Raw genomic sequence first — 22,118 nt, forward strand, 5'->3', positions numbered from 1 at the left:
TATTATCTATCCACTTATTTATTTATTTCTGTATTTATGTCTGTATTTATTTATTTTCTATCTACTCATTTATTTCTGTATTTATTTATTATCTATCTACTTATTTATTTCTGTATTTTATTTATGTATTTATTTATTTATGTATTTATTTATTATCTACTTATTTATTTCTTTATGTATTTATTCTATCTACTTATTTCTTATCTATCCACTTATTTATTTATGTATTTGTGTATTTATTTCTGTTTATTATCTAACTACTTATGTATTTATTTCTGTATTTATTTATTATCTATTTACTTATGTATTTCCGTATTTATTTCTGTATTTATTTATTATATATCTACTTATGTATTTCTGTATTTATTTATTATCTATCTACTTATGTATTTATTTATTATCTATTTACTTATTTATTTCTGTATTTATTTTTTTCTATCTACTCATTTATTTCTGTATTTATTTCTGTATTTATTTATTATCTATCTACTTATTTATTTCTGTATTATTTCTGTATTTATTTATTATCTACTTATTTATTTCTGTATTTTATTTATGTATTTATGTATTTATTTATTATCTACTTATTTATTTCTGTATGTATTTATTCTATCTACTTATTTATTTATTATCTATCCACTTATATATTTATGTATTTATTTATTTATTTATTTATTTATTTATGTGTACATTCCTGTATCCATCCATCCATCCATCGACCCATCTATTTATTTATTATTTATTTATTTAGTCAATTCTGCAATTCTTCCATAGTGCAACTCGAGGGGAGGGGAAAAGACAATGCTGCTCGTTTTATCTATCCGTGGTTTAAGGTATTTAGTGTCAGTCAATCCCTTCTTAAGAATGCCAGAAAATACCCAATGATTGATGATACTGTATATTCCATATGAAGCACGACAATGAAGCACAAATGCGAGTTCAACCGCCTCGACCGCTTTGTTGTGGACGCCAGCGGTGAGCTAATTTGGCTCACGTCATCCTTCCGTAGCGACAAAAAGGCATTGATGTGGAATCCTTTGGAAGCGCAAACCAATATGGTCTGCAGACCATGTTTTGGCAAAGAATGTTTCCCAGCGATAAAGGATGAGAAATGGGAAGATGACATGGGAATCACAATGCTTGAGTGTGTGTAAACGTGCGTGTGCGTATGTGACAGAGCGAAAAAAGAGAACAAATTTGTTTTTTAAAGTGCGTTTTACCTACTTTCAGGTATACACTGGCCCATCACAAACCGAAAGCCGTCACAACATTTTCTCCTGAGAACAGAAAAAAAAAGGCTTGAGTATTGAATTGTTATATTATAACATCGCTTTTTAAAATTCAGGAAATTATACAGTATACAGACGCTCCCCTACTTACAAACATCGGTACATACGAACATTTTTGAACAAACAGATGTAGTATTTTCAGCAGTTGTACATGTACAAATCTTTATAGAGCATATACGTTATTAAATCTTTATTTTTCGAGTACAAACCAATACAGGTTACTTATACAAGCCTTAAAAGGACAACAGACGCCTTAGGACAAGTTGTGTCCATAATTTGTAAAATCGCTTCAAATGACTTCCACTGAGCGTATTTTACAAAGAATACACCGCATATAGCTATATTTTACGTTTTAAGACTCGCGCTGAATATTCAGGAAGTCTTGTATTCGAGTTGATGACGATGTCTGACGTGACGTCACGTCTTCTTATTTTGTAAAAATAAGAAGTTACTCAGCAGTTACTCAAGTAGTTTTCTTTCACTGGATATTTCCGTACTTTTTCTCAAGTAATTATTTGGGGGAAGGACTACGTACACTTGAATATTATTCTAAAGTACCAGTACTACTACTTGAGTACAAATTATGGCTACAATCTCTGTCACCAAAATGGCCTCATTCCTCATCCATAACTTCATCACCTCTCAAAATGGCCGCCTTACTTTTGACCTCCGTGTGCGTGAAATTTATATCATAAAGGTGTTAGTTGTTTGCAAAATCGGCCAAATAGAAAATGTATGACGTGAAATCTGGACTTGGAAATCTGACCATTGTCCGGTTAGAAATGTCAGCAATCTGCCTGGATTTTCTTGAGCCTTTTTTTCCGGTTTCGTCACAGCAACTTGTCCCTGCCTTTTTGAGTGTGGTCCCGAGATCCTTTTATGCGACGCCGTTCATGCAAATGTTTAAAAAAAAAGTCTGGGGAGGGGGGTGTGCTTCTAAAAATATCCCTTTTAATTCATTTATGGAAGCCATTACGCCCTATGAGTGATTTAGAATATTTGTCACATGTGGCCCAACACATGTTCCGCACATCACAAGAGGAAATGAGTCAAACGGCGTCGCCCCGCGACAAAATATCACACACGAGGGGAGGAAACGTGTGAGAGTGTGAATGAGTGTGAGCTCGAGTCAAGTTGCCTTTTATTCATCTGCAGCCTCCATGCAACGTCACTCTAAATCACCCCACTCCCCAGAGTGAAGATCTCCCCACCCCAAACAACCAAGACAGGCTTGAAATGATGAGAACCAGATGATTGGACCGCTTGAATCCCGAAACCGAGGTGGAGACAGGTGGGTGAAAGTTAAGATGAAAATTGTCACTACTTCATTGAGTCCGTCGACAAATCAGTCATTGGAGGTAATGATTTGCAGATGGGAGTCGGTTCCTGTGGGAGAAACTCATACCTTTTACGCCGCTCAGATTAAAGACAGCGCAAGGTTACGTGACGTGAAGATTTCAGTCGGTGTGATTCTGATGTTACAAGCTACGTAAAATCAAGACTGAAGTGATCTTTATGACGGTTGACCCCACGTAGAGGAGAACTGCGTGCTGAGAGGCCAAGCAAGAATTGTTCAACAACCTAAAGTAGCAGCGAATCAAATGTGTTTTTTTTGTGGGTAAAAATAACCGCACAACACCCGAAAAAGGACGTAGAGTGATACCTCGGTATCACCCTTGGCTCACAAACTTTTCGGTTTATGAACATTACATTGATGAAAATTTTACCTTGGCATACAAACTTTTTCCGTACACGGAGCTGCCTCAATGAGTGATGTGTCGTTCGCGAACGAGCCCGTTCTTCTAATAACAAAATGGCAGCCGACTGTTTTTGTCCTCTATTCCCCGCCCCCAGTTTTCGGTGAAAGCCATGTGATTGGTCAAGAACGCAGCAGTGAGGGGTGGTGGTTTAAACATTAAAGAGACAGGCAGACGACAGTGAAAGAGTTTCAACTTTGATAGTTCAAAGGCAGAGTGTAGACTGCAAGGTTAAACTATCCCATCAATCAGGCTCCACAAACAACCCGCACAAGCCATCTGTACACTTGATGCAAAAAGCTATCAACCCAGCTAAACAGAACACAATTGATGAGGAACTAGATAAAATTATCACAGAGAAAGCACCTACAAGGGATCATTCCTCAAGATTGTGAAAGAAGGTTATGTTCCTCACCAATAGCACATTTATTATACATAAAATAAGGTATATTTTGTGTAGTTTTAAGGCTTAGAAAATTAGAAAGTAGAAAATTATGCTTTATGGGGACCTAGGAACGGATTATTCTCATTTTAATGGTTTCCTGCGGGAAATTAATTTGTGGGATACACACTGTTCGCCTTACACACTCTACTTGGGCGCCATCTTGTGCATTTTCTGGGATGCTACATTGGAGTCCAGACGCCTCAAAATGATACGGAAGGACTTCTTTAATCGATTGCAAACATTTATGCTTTCCTCTTCAGAACTATTTGAATCATATTCATAACTGGATGAGTAACAAGAAAGCATCTTCTCCGAATCTGAAGCCATTGTTTTGATTCTAGAGCAAGGCAAAGACGTCTTGGCGTGATGTCATGAACAAGGGGGCGGGACCTTCTGAAACTCCTGAGGTCATTTTAAAGTAGTTTTGGGACACTAACTCATTTTTATTGGTGTTTTGCATTTGACTAAAAATATCCGCCTGAGTGTTTTGGGTATTTTAGATGCTATAAAACGTTTTTCTGATGTCAGTTAGGAAGCAAAAGAAATGGTGTCGGTTGTCCTTTAAGTGTACATAGTCCACTGGCAGTTCTGCATCAATGTCTGTAACGTGTCCCACGGGTGAACCCCTCCATCCCCTAGTGGAGAACACGGAGGAAGCCATGGTGTCTGGACAAGCAGATGAGGGCAGCAGGAGAGTTGACCCGTGTGTTTTTGTTTTGCTGTGTGAAAGTATGTCGGGTGGACAGGAAACAGGCCCCAGGAACACACCGTTGAGTGTCTTCACATTTGATTTGTTTTTTTGTGGATGGTCTGACTTCTTTTTTGAGGATTTCTGGAATCATCCCTACAACAAGCTCCAGAGTCCTTATACCACAGTACGTCAAACCTCCACTCCCATCCCAGCCTGACGGTCTTTTTATCATTGGTGCTTATTTGACAAGATTGCTTAATGGAGTGCTAATGCCTGCTTCTGGTTACGGTCAACTTAGAACTGTCAACGCCGAATCTTGACATTGTCAAGCGCCTTGAACGTCGGTCTACCATCTGGTCTTAAGGACTTCCAGTTGGTCCGAGAAACTCGACTTTCTGCACACTCTTATGGGATGAGAGCAGAGTCTCACGATACTTTCCACATTGCTATTTCTCAAAAAGGCCCCTAAGAGCCTTCGCTAATGGCTCTTAAAACTAGTTTTCCAATTACTAAATTGGATTCGGGTGGCCCGTCAGTCCAGTGGTTAGCACATTGACCTTACAGTGCAGAGATTGTGGGTTCAGCTTTCCTGTGTGGAGCTTGCATGTTTTTTTCCCAGGTCTGGGTGGGTTTTCTCCGGGTACTTCACTTTCCGACCGCGTTCAAAAAACATGCATGGAAAGCTTATTCAAGACTCTGTTTATATTGTCCCTGGGTGAGAGTATGAGCACAAATTATTTATTTCTGTGCACCCTGGTATTGGCTAACAACCAGTTACGGGTGTACCCCACTTACTGTCTGAGGAAGGCTGGGATAGGGTCCAGGACCTCCACAACTAATGAAAGGATGAAAATGGATGGTTGGACGGACGGTTGGACGGACGGACGGATAGTTTGGACTGTTTTTACAATGGATATTTTCTTTGTGACAGAACAGACAAAGTTCTCAACTATTTAGCACAGAACTCATGATCATCCATAATCCATGCTCCTCAACCTATTTAGAGTCATGATGAGACACGTCGCTAAGGAGGAACTGAAAATTATTATCTTTCTACCAGATATTATGTCTGCGGTTTTTTTGTAGCCCAGTGCTGTCCATTTCAGTAAAGACATCCTGCAATTGTGAATCTTTCATCAACATTGTAAAGTGTTCCAGGTCCAGGTCTGGAACCCGTCTCTTAAAGTGCTGCTCTGCTACTTTTGGCACCAAGAACTCAGAATGATGGTGGCATTGAAGGTTAGTGATGAGATGTTCAAGATCCCCCCTTCGCTTCTCTAGAGCCCCCATCCTACACCCGCATCAAAGGTCATTTTAGTCTGTAGACAATCATACCCCCTACCCTCCAATGTATCCATCACCAAGAGGGATTTGTGCTCCTTGTTAGTTGGACGATTCCAAATCCTCCCTATCGCTTTGCCGACAACTGGTGTGATGTGTTGCTGGGAACAGACAACAGATCACGGTCAGTTATGTAATGCCTCGTTTATTCAAAATGTAGCCTATGTGACGTGGTGGGGTGTAAACAAAAACGACACATCACTCATTGAGCCAGCTCCGTGTCTGAAAAAAGTTCGTATGCCAAGGTACAGTTCGTAAAATTTTCATAAATATAACGTTCATAAACCGAAAAGCACATAAGCCAAGGGGTTCGTAAACCAAAGTATCACTGTAATACAATACTCTCAGAATTTTATGAGAATATAATTCATTTACAATTCTGTGACAACAAACAGAAAACGTCCCTTGAAGGGAAAAGCCAAAAGGAAAAGAAGAAGAAACAGAAAACGTTAAAATTAAAATGCTAATTTTTAGCGAGCCCCACTCAGTTTTTTTTTATTTCCAGCAACTGGCCCAACATTAGAATTTTGTTTTGTTCACATGAGCACATGTGGGCAAGTGATGTCTGATTTCCCAATTTCTGGCATTGGTGAAAAGCAATTGATGAAATATTCGTGCAATATTTACATATTTTTACAGGTGTGTTGAGAATGTCGAGCGTGCGGTCGCCGGTTTTCGTGTACAATAAACTCCAGATGCTGTGAGTTTGGATCAAGACGACTTATGATTTTCAGTGAGGAAAAATGTCTGCCAATATGTGTGTGTGTGCGTGTGTGCTCTTGTCGTAAGGTTAGCCTAAAGGACAACCGACATCACTTTTTTGTTTCTTAACTGACATCAGAAAAACGTTTTATAGCATCTAAAATACCCAAAACACGCAGTATGATATTTTTAGTCAAATGCAAAACACCAATAAAAATGACTTCAAGTGTCCAAAATCTGCAAAAAAAAATTAACCCGGAAGTAGCCAGTTTCAGAAGGTCCCGCCCCCTTGTTCGTGATGTCACCCCAAGACGCCTTGCCTTGATGGAGAATCAAAACAATGGCTTCAGATTCAGAGAATATGCTTTCTTGTTACTCATGCAGTTATGAATATGATTCAAATAGTTCTGAAGAAGAAAGCATACATGTTTGTAATCGATTAAATAATTTATTCCGTGTCATTTTGAGGCAACATTGGGGGGAAAATGGCGAACAATCTCCTGTGAGGAATAAATCAGCCCGTTTCCACAGGCTGATTAATTCCTTACCGGGAGTTGTGTCGTCCTCTTCTGCCTCTTTTTGGTCCTACATGAAGTTTTCAGACCAAAACACAGCAAAATGCTTAGACGTGATGGAAGGACTGCTACAATGTGTCCTTTTTTCGGTCAGGGGCGTTCCTTCAGTGACGTAGGGTAAAGACTCGTCACCAACTCAAAAACAAGACTTCCAGAATATTCAGCGCGAGTCTTAAAACGCAAAATATAGCTATATGTGGTGGAATCTTTGTAAAATACGCTCAGTAGAAGTCATTTGAAGACATTTTACAAATTATGGACACAACTTGTCCGGAGACGTCGGTTGTCCTTTAACAGGGCCTCCCAGATAAAAATGGATTGCAGTGTCATATTTTGTAATTCAAATCTTAAAGTGTTTTATAGATTATGGTTTATATATATATATATTTACCTCCCCCTCCATCTCATGGGACCATTTTTCTAAATATTTGGATCTGTACCACCGCCAGAGAGGATTTGTTTCCAGTGGATTTATATTCTTCTTGCCAAACGTTTCTCCATATTTTTTTCTTTCAAATTTTGTTTCTCCATATTTCTTGCGAGGACATCTCTGTTAAATCCATGCAGAATGATATCGAAATTAAACAAAATGAAAAAGAAACAAAGTAAATTGTAAGCTTTTTTTAGTGTCATGTTACATAGTTGAGTGCCCATTTATCAAATAGACTTTAAATCTGTAATCTCTATGCCGTACATTTTATTTTTGATAAAACACCAGAAAAAAACATGTCAAATGAGAAACATCTGACTTTGTATTTTCTTAAATGTATTGTGAAAATTAAGTCTTCAAAACATATTTGTAAAATGTTATGTTTTTGTAAATGTTATTGACATTTTTTGGGTCAATGTAGATGTAATTTGTCATGCCTAAATAATAATAATAATAATAATAATAATAATAATAATAATAATAATAATAATAATAATAATAATAGGATATTTTATGCCTCAATAATAATAATAATAATAGTCTATTTTATAAAATTAAGTTTTCAAAAATATATATATATTTTTTTTTTCATTTTATTGACATTGCTATTTTCTGGGGGTAAATGTAGATGCAATTTGTCATGTCTTAATAATAATAATAATAATAATAATAATAATAATAATAATAATAATAATAATAATAGATTTTATTTGAAAGCGCTTTTCACACTCAAATACACTTTACAAGAGCTTAAAATGCAAAATAAAATGTACATCTGAAGGCAAGTATACATAATTGACATCAAAATAGATCTAAATGAACAAAAGTCTTTCAAATTTTGTAAAAAAAAAACATATTTCAGACAATTGAAGTCGGTGATAAAATAAACGATACCTGATGTTATATCTTATCCATTTAATTATAATCCTAGTACGGGGATGTACTGTGGCCTATCCCAGCTGTCTTTGGTAAGCTGGGTAGACCCAGAACTGCTATATATAGCAATAGACAACACACACATAATTTGTTTCTATGATGTTACACGCGTTGAACTTCATATGTGTTCAATAAAGCTTCATTTAAAAATAAGTGATTGTAATGGAGAACTGTCATTTGTAAAGTCAGGAAATATCGCTACAAAAAATAAGGCTACAAATTCCACAACACAGTCTGACGTGGTCTACTTTTATTCATCTAAAAATACAAATAGAACTATGCTAGAAAAATGCTATCTAGCTATCTACCTAGCTGGCTATCTATTTGCTATCCTATCCATTTGCTATCTGGCTGGCTATTTAGCTATCTAGCTGGCTATCTATTAGCTATACAGCTATTTAGCTAGCTGTCTGGCTGGCTATCTACTAGCTATCTATTAGCTAGCTATCTAGCTAGCTTTCTATCGGAGTTACTTCAGGGTTGAGTGAGCGCTGGTGCGTGTGACTGCCGCTGCTCACCCACTGAAAAATGTATTCTGTGACTGTAAAGTGACCTTGAGAGTTTTGAAAGGCGTTTAGAAATGAAATGGATTATTATTATTTGTGTCATTTTCCAATTCTGATTATTTGCAGATGAAAACCAACTAACAGGTTTGATGAAGCAGTTTCTCTTGAGCGGCGTGTCACAATTTTTGGGGTGTTTCTTCCTAATGACAGAGCAAGCGAATGTTCGCTCCTCTTGTGTGAAGGTATTACACGCCAAAATCGCCTCTAAGAACTTCTTCTGGTTGTTTATTTACCCTGCCGGCCCACCCCGCGCTTCCAGGACGCCGGCCTCCGGGGAGACATCAAGAGCTGTGCCTCATAGAGGAAGCTTTGACTAAAACGAGCCGAGCAGGAGGTCCCGATGGGCTTCTGACGCCAAACACGTTTGACCTGCACTTCCTGATTCACTTCCCATGTGATGCCTAGTCGCGTCTTCCGGCACCGGTGTCACCTGTCCGTCACATTCCCATCTTTCTTAAACCAGATCCCAGGTGTTTTTGTCGCACCTCGATGGTAAACATTGGTTAAAATATCATAAGAGCTGAGAATTATTTCACATTGTTTACTGTATTTTTCTTGTCTCACCCACCACCTCAGCATTAGGACGTTTCAGCAAGGCAAGCGAGCATTTGTTCTTAAGCAACCAGTGGTGGGCCGTGAATTTCACCGCTTGGCCTTCAGTAGTTATGGTTTATATATATATATATATTTACCTCCCCCTCCATCTCATGGGACCATTTTTCTAAATATTTGGATCTGTACCACCGCCAGAGAGGATTTGTTTCCAGTGGATTTATATTCTTCTTGCCAAACGTTTCTCCATATTTTTTTCTTTCAAATTTTGTTTCTCCATATTTCTTGCGAGGACATCTCTGTTAAATCCATGCAGAATGATATCGAAATTAAACAAAATGAAAAAGAAACAAAGTAAATTGTAAGCTTTTTTTAGTGTCATGTTACATAGTTGAGTGCCCATTTATCAAATAGACTTTAAATCTGTAATCTCTATGCCGTACATTTTATTTTTGATAAAACACCAGAAAAAAACATGTCAAATGAGAAACATCTGACTTTGTATTTTCTTAAATGTATTGTGAAAATTAAGTCTTCAAAACATATTTGTAAAATGTTATGTTTTTGTAAATGTTATTGACATTTTTTGGGTCAATGTAGATGTAATTTGTCATGCCTAAATAATAATAATAATAATAATAATAATAATAATAATAATAATAATAATAGGATATTTTATGCCTCAATAATAATAATAATAATAGTCTATTTTATAAAATTAAGTTTTCAAAAATATATATATATTTTTTTTTCATTTTATTGACATTGCTATTTTCTGGGGGTAAATGTAGATGCAATTTGTCATGTCTTAATAATAATAATAATAATAATAATAATAATAATAATAATAGATTTTATTTGAAAGCGCTTTTCACACTCAAATACACTTTACAAGAGCTTAAAATGCAAAATAAAATGTACATCTGAAGGCAAGTATACATAATTGACATCAAAATAGATCTAAATGAACAAAAGTCTTTCAAATTTTGTAAAAAAAAAACATATTTCAGACAATTGAAGTCGGTGATAAAATAAACGATACCTGATGTTATATCTTATCCATTTAATTATAATCCTAGTACGGGGATGTACTGTGGCCTATCCCAGCTGTCTTTGGTAAGCTGGGTAGACCCTGAACTGCTATATATAGCAATAGACAACACACACATAATTTGTTTCTATGATGTTACACGCGTTGAACTTCATATGTGTTCAATAAAGCTTCATTTAAAAATAAGTGATTGTAATGGAGAACTGTCATTTGTAAAGTCAGGAAATATCGCTACAAAAAATAATGCTACAAATTCCACAACACAGTCTGACGTGGTCTACTTTTATTCATCTAAAAATACAAATAGAACTATGCTAGAAAAATGCTATCTAGCTATCTACCTAGCTGGCTATCTATTAGCTATACAGCTATGTAGCTAGCTGTCTGGCTGGCTATCTACTAGCTATCTATTAGCTAGCTATCTAGCTAGCTTTCTATCGGAGTTACTTCAGGGTTGAGTGAGCGCTGGTGCGTGTGACTGCCGCTGCTCACCCACTGAAAAATGTATTCTGTGACTGTAAAGTGACCTTGAGAGTTTTGAAAGGCGTTTAGAAATGAAATGGATTATTATTATTTGTGTCATTTTCCAATTCTGATTATTTGCAGATGAAAACCAACTAACAGGTTTGATGAAGCAGTTTCTCTTGAGCGGCGTGTCACAATTTTTGGGGTGTTTCTTCCTAATGACAGAGCAAGCGAATGTTCGCTCCTCTTGTGTGAAGGTATTACACGCCAAAATCGCCTCTAAGAACTTCTTCTGGTTGTTTATTTACCCTGCCGGCCCACCCCGCGCTTCCAGGACGCCGGCCTCCGGGGAGACATCAAGAGCTGTGCCTCATAGAGGAAGCTTTGACTAAAACGAGCCGAGCAGGAGGTCCCGATGGGCTTCTGACGCCAAACACGTTTGACCTGCACTTCCTGATTCACTTCCCATGTGATGCCTAGTCGCGTCTTCCGGCACCGGTGTCACCTGTCCGTCACATTCCCATCTTTCTTAAACCAGATCCCAGGTGTTTTTGTCGCACCTCGATGGTAAACATTGGTTAAAATATCATAAGAGCTGAGAATTATTTCACATTGTTTACTGTATTTTTCTTGTCTCACCCACCACCTCAGCATTAGGACGTTTCAGCAAGGCAAGCGAGCATTTGTTCTTAAGCAACCAGTGGTGGGCCGTGAATTTCACCGCTTGGCCTTCAGTAGTGCAACATCTAAAACGTAGCATGATTCAGATGGTTTGAATCAATCCAGACTGAAAAAAAGGTGTGGTGTGATTTACAAGTCCACTAGAGGGTACCATTAGCCAAGAAATAACTGACCGACCTTTCTTAAGTCCATTTTTTCTTAAAAAGTCCGTCTTGACAATGGCTTTAAAGGACAACCGACACAATTTTTTGTTTCCTAACTGACATCAGAAAACATTTTATAGCATCTAAAATACCCAAAACCCGCAGGCTGATATTTTTAGTCAAATGCAAAACACCAATAAAAATGACTTAAAGTCTCCCAAAACTACTTCAAAATGACCTCGGAAATGGCGAGTTTCAGAAGGTCCCACCCCCTTGTTTGTGACTTCACGCCAGGATACTCCAGGCACAAAACAATGGCTTCAGAGAGTTTCTCTTTCTTGCTACTCATCCAGTTATGAATATGATTCAAATAGTTCTGAAGAGGAAAGCATAAATGTTTGCAATCGATTAAAGAAGTCCTTCCGTCTCAATTCGAGCCGTCTGGACTCCAATTTAGCGCCCAGAAAATGCACAAGATGGCGCACAAGCTCCATTGGAAATGGGCTGATTTGTCTGCTGAGAATTTGTGTCCACTTTTATGGTGTTACCGCAATTTGGAGTGTTGGTGCAACACACAACGATTCACCATCGCATTATTTATGTTTTTCGTTCTAATTTCACCATCAGCATGGATCAACACGATGTTTTCAGACCAAACAAAGTACCCAAAATGCATTGTGTGTCGCTTTCTTGGTCAGGGGCGTTCCTGAGGTGACGTCACGTCAGGCATCGTCATCAACTCGAAAACAAGACTTCCTGAATATTCAGTGTGAGTCTTAAAACGTAAAATATAGCTATATGCCGTGGAATATTTGTTACCGATACAGTATGCTAGCACTGGCCAGTATGCTATTGTCACTTGAGGCTAGTGATGAGAGCAGTTTTCGCAAACTATGATTGGCTTGTCGCTAAAACTCTGACGTTGCCCAGCACCTTCAATAAGGCATTGGTGCCCCTTTTTGGTTGCTAACTCAAAATCTGATTGGTTAGGGCAACAGTTTGATCGACACATTTGATGCGACAGGGCCCGCAGAACTGATTGTGAAGGCGTCCAGTTAGATTTCTGACCCTGGTAACAAATGATGGCGAATTGTGATTGGTTAAATGCTTAAATATGAAAAAAATAGGGGAAAAGTAACGAAAGGAAGCTGAAAGACAATTAGAAATTATATAATAAGGATTCATGGATAAAATAGAATTAACATCAGTCTGTGATTCACATATTTTTAAGCCAGCAGAGAAGGCTTTGCATGCCTTGACATTCTGCCACTGATAGCAACCCAGAGACTGAAGAGAACAGTTAAGACAAAATATTTTCGGTGGGAGATGCTGCACTTCACCTGCTTCGCTTTTCAAGTAAGTGGAAACAGCCTCACAAGACGTCCCCCCGAAATTGAAAAAAAAAACAGCCAAAGTTGAAGTGAGAAGAGTCGAGAAATGAGTGAGTGGGACTTCCTCAGAGATGATGAGCATTTGGAATGTGCCCCTGACCCCACAGAGGGCTTGGTGTCATTACAAGAATTTGCCATGGGTGACCCCCTGAGTGTCTTACTATCTCTCTCTCACACACACACACACACACACACACACACACACACACACACACACACACACACACACACACACACACACACACACACACACACACACACACACACACCCACACACACACACACACACACACACACACGTCTATATCTGCTGGGAATCGCCGCGTTGACATCCTACCTTGACAGACAAGCGTACTCGCATTCAGGGTGTGTGTGTGTGTGTGTCTTGGGATACACAAAATAAGCTACACTTTCCCCCAAGGGAATTCACTCAACAACACATTGAAACACTCTCAAACTCCACTTAAAGACTCTTTAATCCGAGTCAAACCCGCTCTCTCACACAAGTGTGAAACACTCACATTTATGAAACGTTCACGTACACACAAACACACACACACACAAAGTCCCTACATATGAAGCAGTCATACCAAGTAAAAGTAAGTGCAACCCATCTGTGGTAGTGTTAAAAAATAAAACAAATAAAATAAAACAGCAAAATAAACATGCAATTTGTTTTTGTGAAGTCTCGTGCCATTCGCCAATGTTAGCAACGCCGCTTCTTTTGCCTTGATGAACATACAGTTTTAAATATTATAATGTCGTCGCATTTTTATGTAAAGGTAGACATAGAGTAATAATAATAATACATTTCATTTATAAGTGACTTTCAAAACTCTCAAGGTCACTTTACAGTTACAGAACAAGGTTTTCAGTGGGTGAGCAGCGGCAGCCACACGCGCCAGCGTTCACTGAGCCTGGAATAACTCAAATAGATAGAAAACCAGCTAGATAATAGCTAGCTAACAGCTAGCCAGCTTCAAATGACTTCTACTGAGCGTATTTTACAACGATTCCACCGCATATAGCTATACAGTAAAGTCTCGTTATATCGACATTCAAGTGAGTCCGAAAAAATATCGATATAACCGGGACTATCGATATATCCGACCCTGTTTGCATGTAATTTTCTCCGTGCGTGCATAGAAATAGTATCGATATAACCGGGACTATCGATATATCCGATATCGATATAACGAGACTTTACTGTATTTCCGTTTTAAGACTCACGCTGAATATTCAGGAAGTCTTATTTTCGAGTTGATGACGATACCTACCGTGACGTCACGATAGGTATCGTCACTCACCAAGAAAGAGACACACAATGCATTTTGGGTACTTTGTTTGGTCTGAAAACTTCGTGTAGATTCGTGTTGATGGCGAAATTAGAAGGAAAACACATAAATAACGTGATTGTGAATCGCTGTGTGTTGCATCAAGACTACTATTTGATACTAGTTGACACAAAGTCCAAGCAGACAAATCAGCCCATTTCCAACGGAGTTTGGGCGCCATCTTGTGCATTTTATGGGACGCTACATTGGAGTCCTATTGGATCGAATTGATACACAAGTACTTCTTTAATATATTGCAAACATTTATGCTTTCCTCTTCAGAACTATTTGAATCACATTCATAACTGGATGAGTAACAAGAAAGCATCTCCTTCGAATCTGAAGCCATTGCTTTGATTCTAGAGCAAGGCAAAGACGTCCTGGCGTGACATCACGAACGAGGAGGCGGGACCTTCTGAAACTCGCAATTTCCGGGGTCATTTTGAAGTACTTTTGGGACACTAACTCATTTTTATTGGTGTTTTGCATTTGACTAAAAATATCAGCCTGCTTGTTTTGGGTATTTTAGATGCTCTAAAATGTTTCTCTGATATCAGTTAGGAAACAAAAAAATGGTCTCGGTTGTCCTTTAATGCGACAACGAAAAACAGAACAAAAGTGTGTCTGACGAGGAATATCTGACGCTATTCCAATCCGACTTCCATAGTTTCAGTGCGCAGCAGGAAGATGAGGACGGCTCTCAGTGACTTGCTATGTTTTTGTAACCAGCCCTGTTAGTCAGTGCTAACGTGTTTCTTCCGTGTCTCAGTGACTTGGTATGTTTTAGTACCCAGACGTGTTAGCCAGTGCTAATGTGTTGCTGTTGTGTTTCTGCCGGATCTCACTTTTTTAACCAGCCCTCTTAGGGCTGTGTAACTACCGTAACGCTTGTTGTGTTGCTGCCGTGCAACAGGCGCTGTTTTGAAAGAAGCATTAAGAAGTTTTCAAACAAGCGGCTTATAGAAAGGTGCGGTTCATGTATCTATAAAACGTTTTTTCCATTAAAAATGTACTGGGTGAGGCTTATAATCAGATGCAATCTTTAGTCTGAGTCGTTGGCTGCTGAAATGACCTGTAGGCCTGTAGAGGCTCAATATTACTTCACATATAAGGCACAGGATTATCTTTTGAAGAAAATCAACGCTTCCGGGTGCGTCTTATACACCGGAAAATACGGTAATAGAATATTATAGACCGGGGAGTCTCCAAGTCCAGTCCACACCTGATTCAAATGAGGGTTTTTGACATATGAACATGGTTCAGTTTGAACGCCAGATCATTTTTCCTTACACTTGCCTGATTTCTGCTTTCTCCCGATCATTCACCCAATGTTTTTTGACAGGGCCCTTTGTGTTGAACTTTCTGTTTTTAATGAAGGCCTAATTGTCTCGGTAGGGCTTGTAGACTTGACGAGTTTGAGCCACAAAATACACATACACATAGGCAAACTACAGTCATCTTTTTCTGATTAGTGTGCACCTGAACGCTGCTCTGGAAAAAAACAACCATAGCCGCCTTTTTTTTCTTCATTTTTTAACCAATATGGTCTTCGTTAGCTGTGTTCGAGCTGTCAGTGTGTATCCATCAACACAACAAATCAGCAGGGCCAATATAACACACTGTAACTACACCATTGCCATTCTATTGTTTGCCTCCAGCTAGCAAAGTAGGAACACTTGTCTCAAAGTGTCGTTTAACACAACTGCACACATGCTGCTAGAATTTGGAAATGCCTGACTTCAAAGGGCAGAAATAAAACACGATGGCTTAGCTTGTTACTGTTGTGTAATGGCCAGTAGTCGCTATCTTCCCCCCTGAAAATACACCATTCATTGGGGGTGCGCCTTATACTCTGGTGCACCTTATACACCGGAAAATATGGTATAGCCATAAAACTATGGCTATATATAAACAAATCAGAATTAGAAAGTCTTTAATAGTCCCACAATGGGAACATTTGCAGCAAAGCAACCCAAAACCTAGAAAATAATATAGATTCGTAAACCTATTCTAAAAACTAACTGAAGTGTCAAAATCAAAGCCAAAACTGAAAAAAATATGTAAAAAAATCCAAAGCTCTTGTAACTTTGTGATGAACAAAGGGCCCATTAAGACAAGTGGATACGTACAAAGTAGATGACGAGTACGCTTTGGGAATACAAGAATGAAAGTACTCTGGAAGCAATAGGGATTTCTTCATCCAGATGAAACAAAGGCTTGTAGGTGGAGGTTGTCCAATCCAACAAACGAACGGCAGCTTGACACAACAAATCTTGTGAATGCTCTTTCACGTCGGCAATGTTTGATTATATTTCACTTTCGCTGGCTTTGTTTTCGGATTTTCAGCGCCAGACCTTTACGACGGCACCTCCCACTTATAAGAGTTTTGATTTGCTTCCCCTTAACTTCCCCTGGTCTCGTTCCACCGTTTCCATGATTCTGTCACTCAATGTCTACTTTGTGTTTGCACTCCTGTGCTGCAGAATGACAACATGGAAAATAGTGCATGGATTTTAAAATCTGCCAGAAAAACTTTTGGAATGGGGACAGAAAGTGCGGCAACGTCGATGAAGGTGATGAAGGTGTGGCTACATTTGTTTTCAATATGGTTTTTCTTGAATGCCAAAACACGTTCCTTGAAACCTCCGCTCCTTCATAATGTCTACCATGTTGTATTTTGGGTGGGCGTGTGGAATGTGAAAACGGAAAGTATTTATTTATTTAATCCGTTATTGATTCATCCATCCGTGTATTTATTTATTTGTTTATTTGGTCAATTATTCATTATATGTATTTATGGATGCATTTTTTTCTTTATTTATTTATACATTTATCCATGTATTTATCTATTTTTATGTATTGTATTTATTTACCTATGTATTTATGAATGTAATAATAATAATAATAATAATACATTTAATTCATAAGCGTCTTTCAAAACTCTCAAGTACACTTTACAGTCACAGGATTTTTTTTTTTTTTTGTGAGTGGGTGAGCGGCGGCAGCCATTCGCGCCAGCGTTCACTCTACCCGGAAGTAACAAAGCAGCAAAGTTATGGTAAAGGAAGAGGAATGATTTCTGACACTGGTAACAAATGAAGGCTGAAATGTGATTGGTTACACACTTAAATTCAGAATCAGAATCAGAAAACCTTTATTCGTCCCACAATGGGGAAATTTGCAAATTATTTATGTAATATTTATTTATGTATTTATTTGTTTGTTTGATTATTTAATCAATTATTCATTCATTCTTGTATTTATTTATATATTTATTTATTTAATCAATTATTCATTCATTTGTGTATTTATGTATGGTTGTATTTTTTTAGGAATTTTGTTATATATATATATATATATATATATATATATTTAGTTATGTATTTATCTATGAATGTATTTTTCATTTATTTATTTGTTTGTTTATGTCATCAATTATTCATTCATTCGGGTATGTATTTATGCTTTCAATCAATTATTCATTCATTCATGTACTAATTTATTTTTTATTTCTTCATTTATTTGTATGTTTTGTAGTTTATTTAGTTATATATGTATTTATCTATGTATGTATGTTTTTATTGATGTTTTTTTTTTTGTATCTTTAATCTCAAAACCACATACAGTAAAGTCTCGTTATATTGATATCGGATATATCGATAGTCCCGGTTATATCGATACTATTTCTATGCACGCACGGAGAAAATTACATGCAAACAGGGTCGGATATATCGATAGTCCCGGTTATATCGATATTTTTTCGGACTCCCTTGAATATCGATATAACGAGACTTTACTGTATTTAAAATTGCATTTTGTGTGGCTCTCTCTTGTTTCTATTTATAATTGTATTTTTTTTATTGCACTGTATTTGTGATTATATTTTATTTATTATCGTACCCATGCTTGTCTGTGACTGTAAAGTGTCCTTGAGAGCTTTGAAAGGCACTTAAATGTAATGTTTTATTATTATTATTATTATTATTATTATTATTATTATTATTATTATTAATCAATTATTCATTCATTCATGTATTTATTTGTATATTTGTTCATTTTTTTATTATTATTTATTTATTTGTGTATGTATTTATTTATTTTTTGCACTGTATGTTTTAGAAGAATAATTGAAACAAATTTGTTGTTGGCCCAAGGATCATTTTTACTTATGAATTTCCCCCAAAACAATACTAAAGCTCATTGAAATTCGAACCATTCACTGCTATGTTTGTTACGTTGTTTGATATGTTTTTTTTTTTTCCCCATGGGGAGTCAATACGCATCTGATGTGCTCCTTCCCCTTTAAATTGCCAACAGCTGAGAAGTTGTAAGGAGTTCAACCGCCAGTAGACAGTAGCAGTCCACCATTTTGGATTGAAAATGTATTTTGTTCGCCAATTGTTTACAGTGTGTGTCTGTGTGATTTTTATTTGTTATGAGAACAGAGACAGCGAGGTAACTCGTTGTTTTATAATAATAATAATAATAATACATTTTATTTCAAGCGCCTTTCAAAGCTCACAGGGACACTTTACAGTCACAGACAAGCATAGATACAATAATAAATAAAATACAATGGTTTTGAAGATGAACTGACTGACTATTTTACTTTCACTTTCTGAACCGGGAGGCGTGAAAACTTTCATTCGTCATTGTGCATCCATTTCGCCTGTCACTCGTATTTGGTCTTCATGTCATTTTATCTTTTGTGTTTACTCTTCAAATGTCTTGTTAGCCTGTCTTGCCCCCAGCGCTGTTTGCTTAGCTGGACAACTCATTAGCTCTGTTTGTTTATATTCTAATCTACCGTGGAGCCCCCCCTGTGGACCCAAGCAGACTTTCTGAAAAGCCTCATTACAATTCCTCTCACTTTGCTACTAGACATGAATGGACGCCGATGTGTGCGTGTTTAGGATTTTATGAGATTTTTAAAGCTCAAGTGGAAGTGAAAGCTAAGTGTAATGCCATAAAAAAGGGGCCCAGTCAAGGGGGCCTAGGGTGTCTCCCCGCTTGGAATTATCCCACTTTATCTGCGTGACAATGAGCACACACATACACACAGACTCGGTTTATTTGTGACAGTCTCCCTTAGCGATGCCCTAAAGTTCAGTGACGCGTCACTTTTATGAACAACAATGTCTGTGATGAATTAGGGAGCGCTTTAAATTGATGTGATTTTACAGGGATCATTTCAAGAATTCGAGAAGATGTGCCACTCACTTGAAAAAGTGGAAAGGCTTGAAATGTATACGATTTTGTCTAAAAGCCTTATGATGATCACGTTTACTGTGTCAAAGAGGAACTCAAAGGAAGGCAGTAATATGCCGGTTTTTAACAACCAGTCTGAAAGACAATTCTGATATTACCACAAAAGTTGGAATTGACATGGAAAAAAGGTAAGAAAACGACGATCTCACCACCCAGACAATAAGATGCTAGCTTTGTCAAGACATAAAGCATAATTTTCTACTTTCTAATTTTCTAACCCTTAAAACTACACAATATATACCTTATTTTATGTATAATAAATGTGCTAGTGATGAGGAACATAACCTTCTTTCACAATCTTGAGGAATGATCTCTTGTAGGTGCGTTCTCTGTGATAATTGTATCAAGTTCCTCGCCAATTGTGTTCTGTTTAGCTGGGTTGAAAGCTTTTTGCATCAAGTGTACAGATGGCTTGTGCAGGTTGATGTATATTTTAACCTTGCAGTCTACACTCTGCCTTTGAACTATCAAAGTTGAAACTCTCTCACTGTCGTCTGCCTATCGCTTTAATGTTTCAACCACCTCCCCTCACTGATGCGTTCTTGACCAATCATGTGGCTTTAACCAAAGACTGGGGGCGGGGAATAGTCAGCTGCCATTTTGTTGTTAGAACGGGCTCGTTCGCGAACGACACATTACTCATTGAGGCAGCTCCGTGTACGAAAAAAGTTTGTATGCCAAGGTAAAGTTCGTATGCCAAGGGAAATTTTTCATAAATGTAACGTTCGTAAACCGAAAAGTTCGTAAGCCAAAGGGCTCGTAAACCGAGGTATCACTGTATATATATCCACTATGGATCAAAATTGCATTAATCGCACTGGCATAATCCATTCAAACGTCAGAGGTGTTATACTTTGGCATTGAACCAAACGACTTTAATTCACCCTTAGCGGAAGTCTTCAAGGTACTCTAGTTTTGTTTTGCCTGCGTGTTATTGATGGGGACTAAAGTCAAAAGGCAATGTATACTTTGCCTGTAGACCTCGATACTTCATCCCCAAAGGACGAGATTTACGCCTGACCGACAACCTCTGATGACCTCATCTGCTTAGCGCAAGTGTGACATTTGCCAAGCTCACCGTTTACCCCACCTGACCCGACGTTAACGTCGCGGCTACCAGGGCGTCTGGATTGTGTTTCTGTCCTGACAAATCAGAGCGCTTGGGGACAGGAAATTGTGGAATTGGAGATAGAGTCTTGGCGGACACTTTTGTCACAGTCTCTGAGGAACATTTGAGGTTAGCCACTGCTAAACATCAAAAACAAAAAGGAGTCATTTATAAGACATGAAAAATGTTTGTTTCTACATAACAAACCACCTAAAAATGGCATATTCGGCATTTTCCCTGTAGTTCCCGGGTGTTTTATAACTAGAAATGAGTACTCAAGTTAGTACTCTTTTGGTACGGACCAATTTGGACCTATCCTGCTGAGCATAGATTTTGTCAAAATATGCCAAGGATCATTTATTATATCACACTCGCCATTCTATTTTTTACACCCACAATTTGACAGCTAGAAAACACGGCTGCATTAGAAGCTAACGTGGTCGTATTGTTGTAATCTATGCTTCAACAAAACGAGAAAAAAAAAAAACTTAGTTGTGTCATTTTATACTTGATGGCTAAGGTAGCGATTCCTGATACCACTTTATATAAAATCAATAGAAAAAAAGTACATTTCACCTTTAAAGGACAACCAACACCATTTTTTTTGTTTCCTAACTGACATCAGAAAAACGTTTTATAGTATCTAAAATACCCGAAACACGCAGGCTGATATTTTTAGTCAAATGAAAAATACCAATAAAAATGACTTAAAGTGTCCCAAAACTGCTTCAAAATGGCCTTGGAAATGGCGAGTTTCAGAAGGTCCCGCCCCCTTGTTCGTGACGTCACACCAGGATACTCCAGACACAAAACAATGGCTTCAGAGGGTTCAGATTCAGAGAAGATGCTTTCTTGTTACTCATCCAGTTATGAATATGATTCAAATAGTTCTGAAGAGGAAAGCATACATGTTTGCAATCGATTAAAGAAGTCCTTCCATATCAATTGGAGCCATCTGGACTCCAATGTAGCTCCCAGAAAATGCACAAGATGGCGCACAAGCTCCGTGGGAATTTGTGTCAGCTAGTATCAAATAGTAGTCTTGGTGCAACACACACGATTCACCATCGCATTATTTATGTGTTTTCCTTCTAATTTCGCCATCAACACGAAGTTTTCAGACCAAACAAAGTACCCAAAATGCATTGTGTGTCACTTTCCAGACGTGACGTCATGGTAGGCACCGTCACCAACTCAAAAACAAGACTTCCTGAATATTTAGCGCGAGTCTTAAAACGTAAAATATAGCTATATGCGGTGGAATCTTTGTAAAATACGCTCAGTAGAAGTCATTTGAAGTGACTTTACAAATTATGGACACAACTTGTCTGGGGTTGTCGGTTGTCCTTTAAGTTATTTACGTTTGACAAAATGCTAACCTACTCTGAGTTAC

The 22,118-nt window shown here is 37.8% G+C and overlaps 1 protein-coding gene across 1 annotated transcript in view; it reads right to left on the minus strand.

Annotated features, from left to right (window-relative positions):
- LOC148900962 (collagen and calcium-binding EGF domain-containing protein 1-like) overlaps window positions 1-22,118 on the minus strand; it is a 44,621-nt gene that overhangs the window by 8,645 nt on the left and 13,858 nt on the right. Inside the window, 1 exon segment of the mRNA XM_088991349.1 lies at window positions 1,225-1,277. Coding sequence (XP_088847475.1) covers window positions 1,225-1,277 — 53 coding nt within the window.

This window comes from Hippocampus bargibanti, linkage group LG03, assembly GCF_051943395.1.
Source record: "Hippocampus bargibanti isolate YZ-2025 linkage group LG03, ASM5194339v1, whole genome shotgun sequence".
NCBI classification, from domain to species: Eukaryota; Metazoa; Chordata; class Actinopteri; order Syngnathiformes; family Syngnathidae; genus Hippocampus; species Hippocampus bargibanti.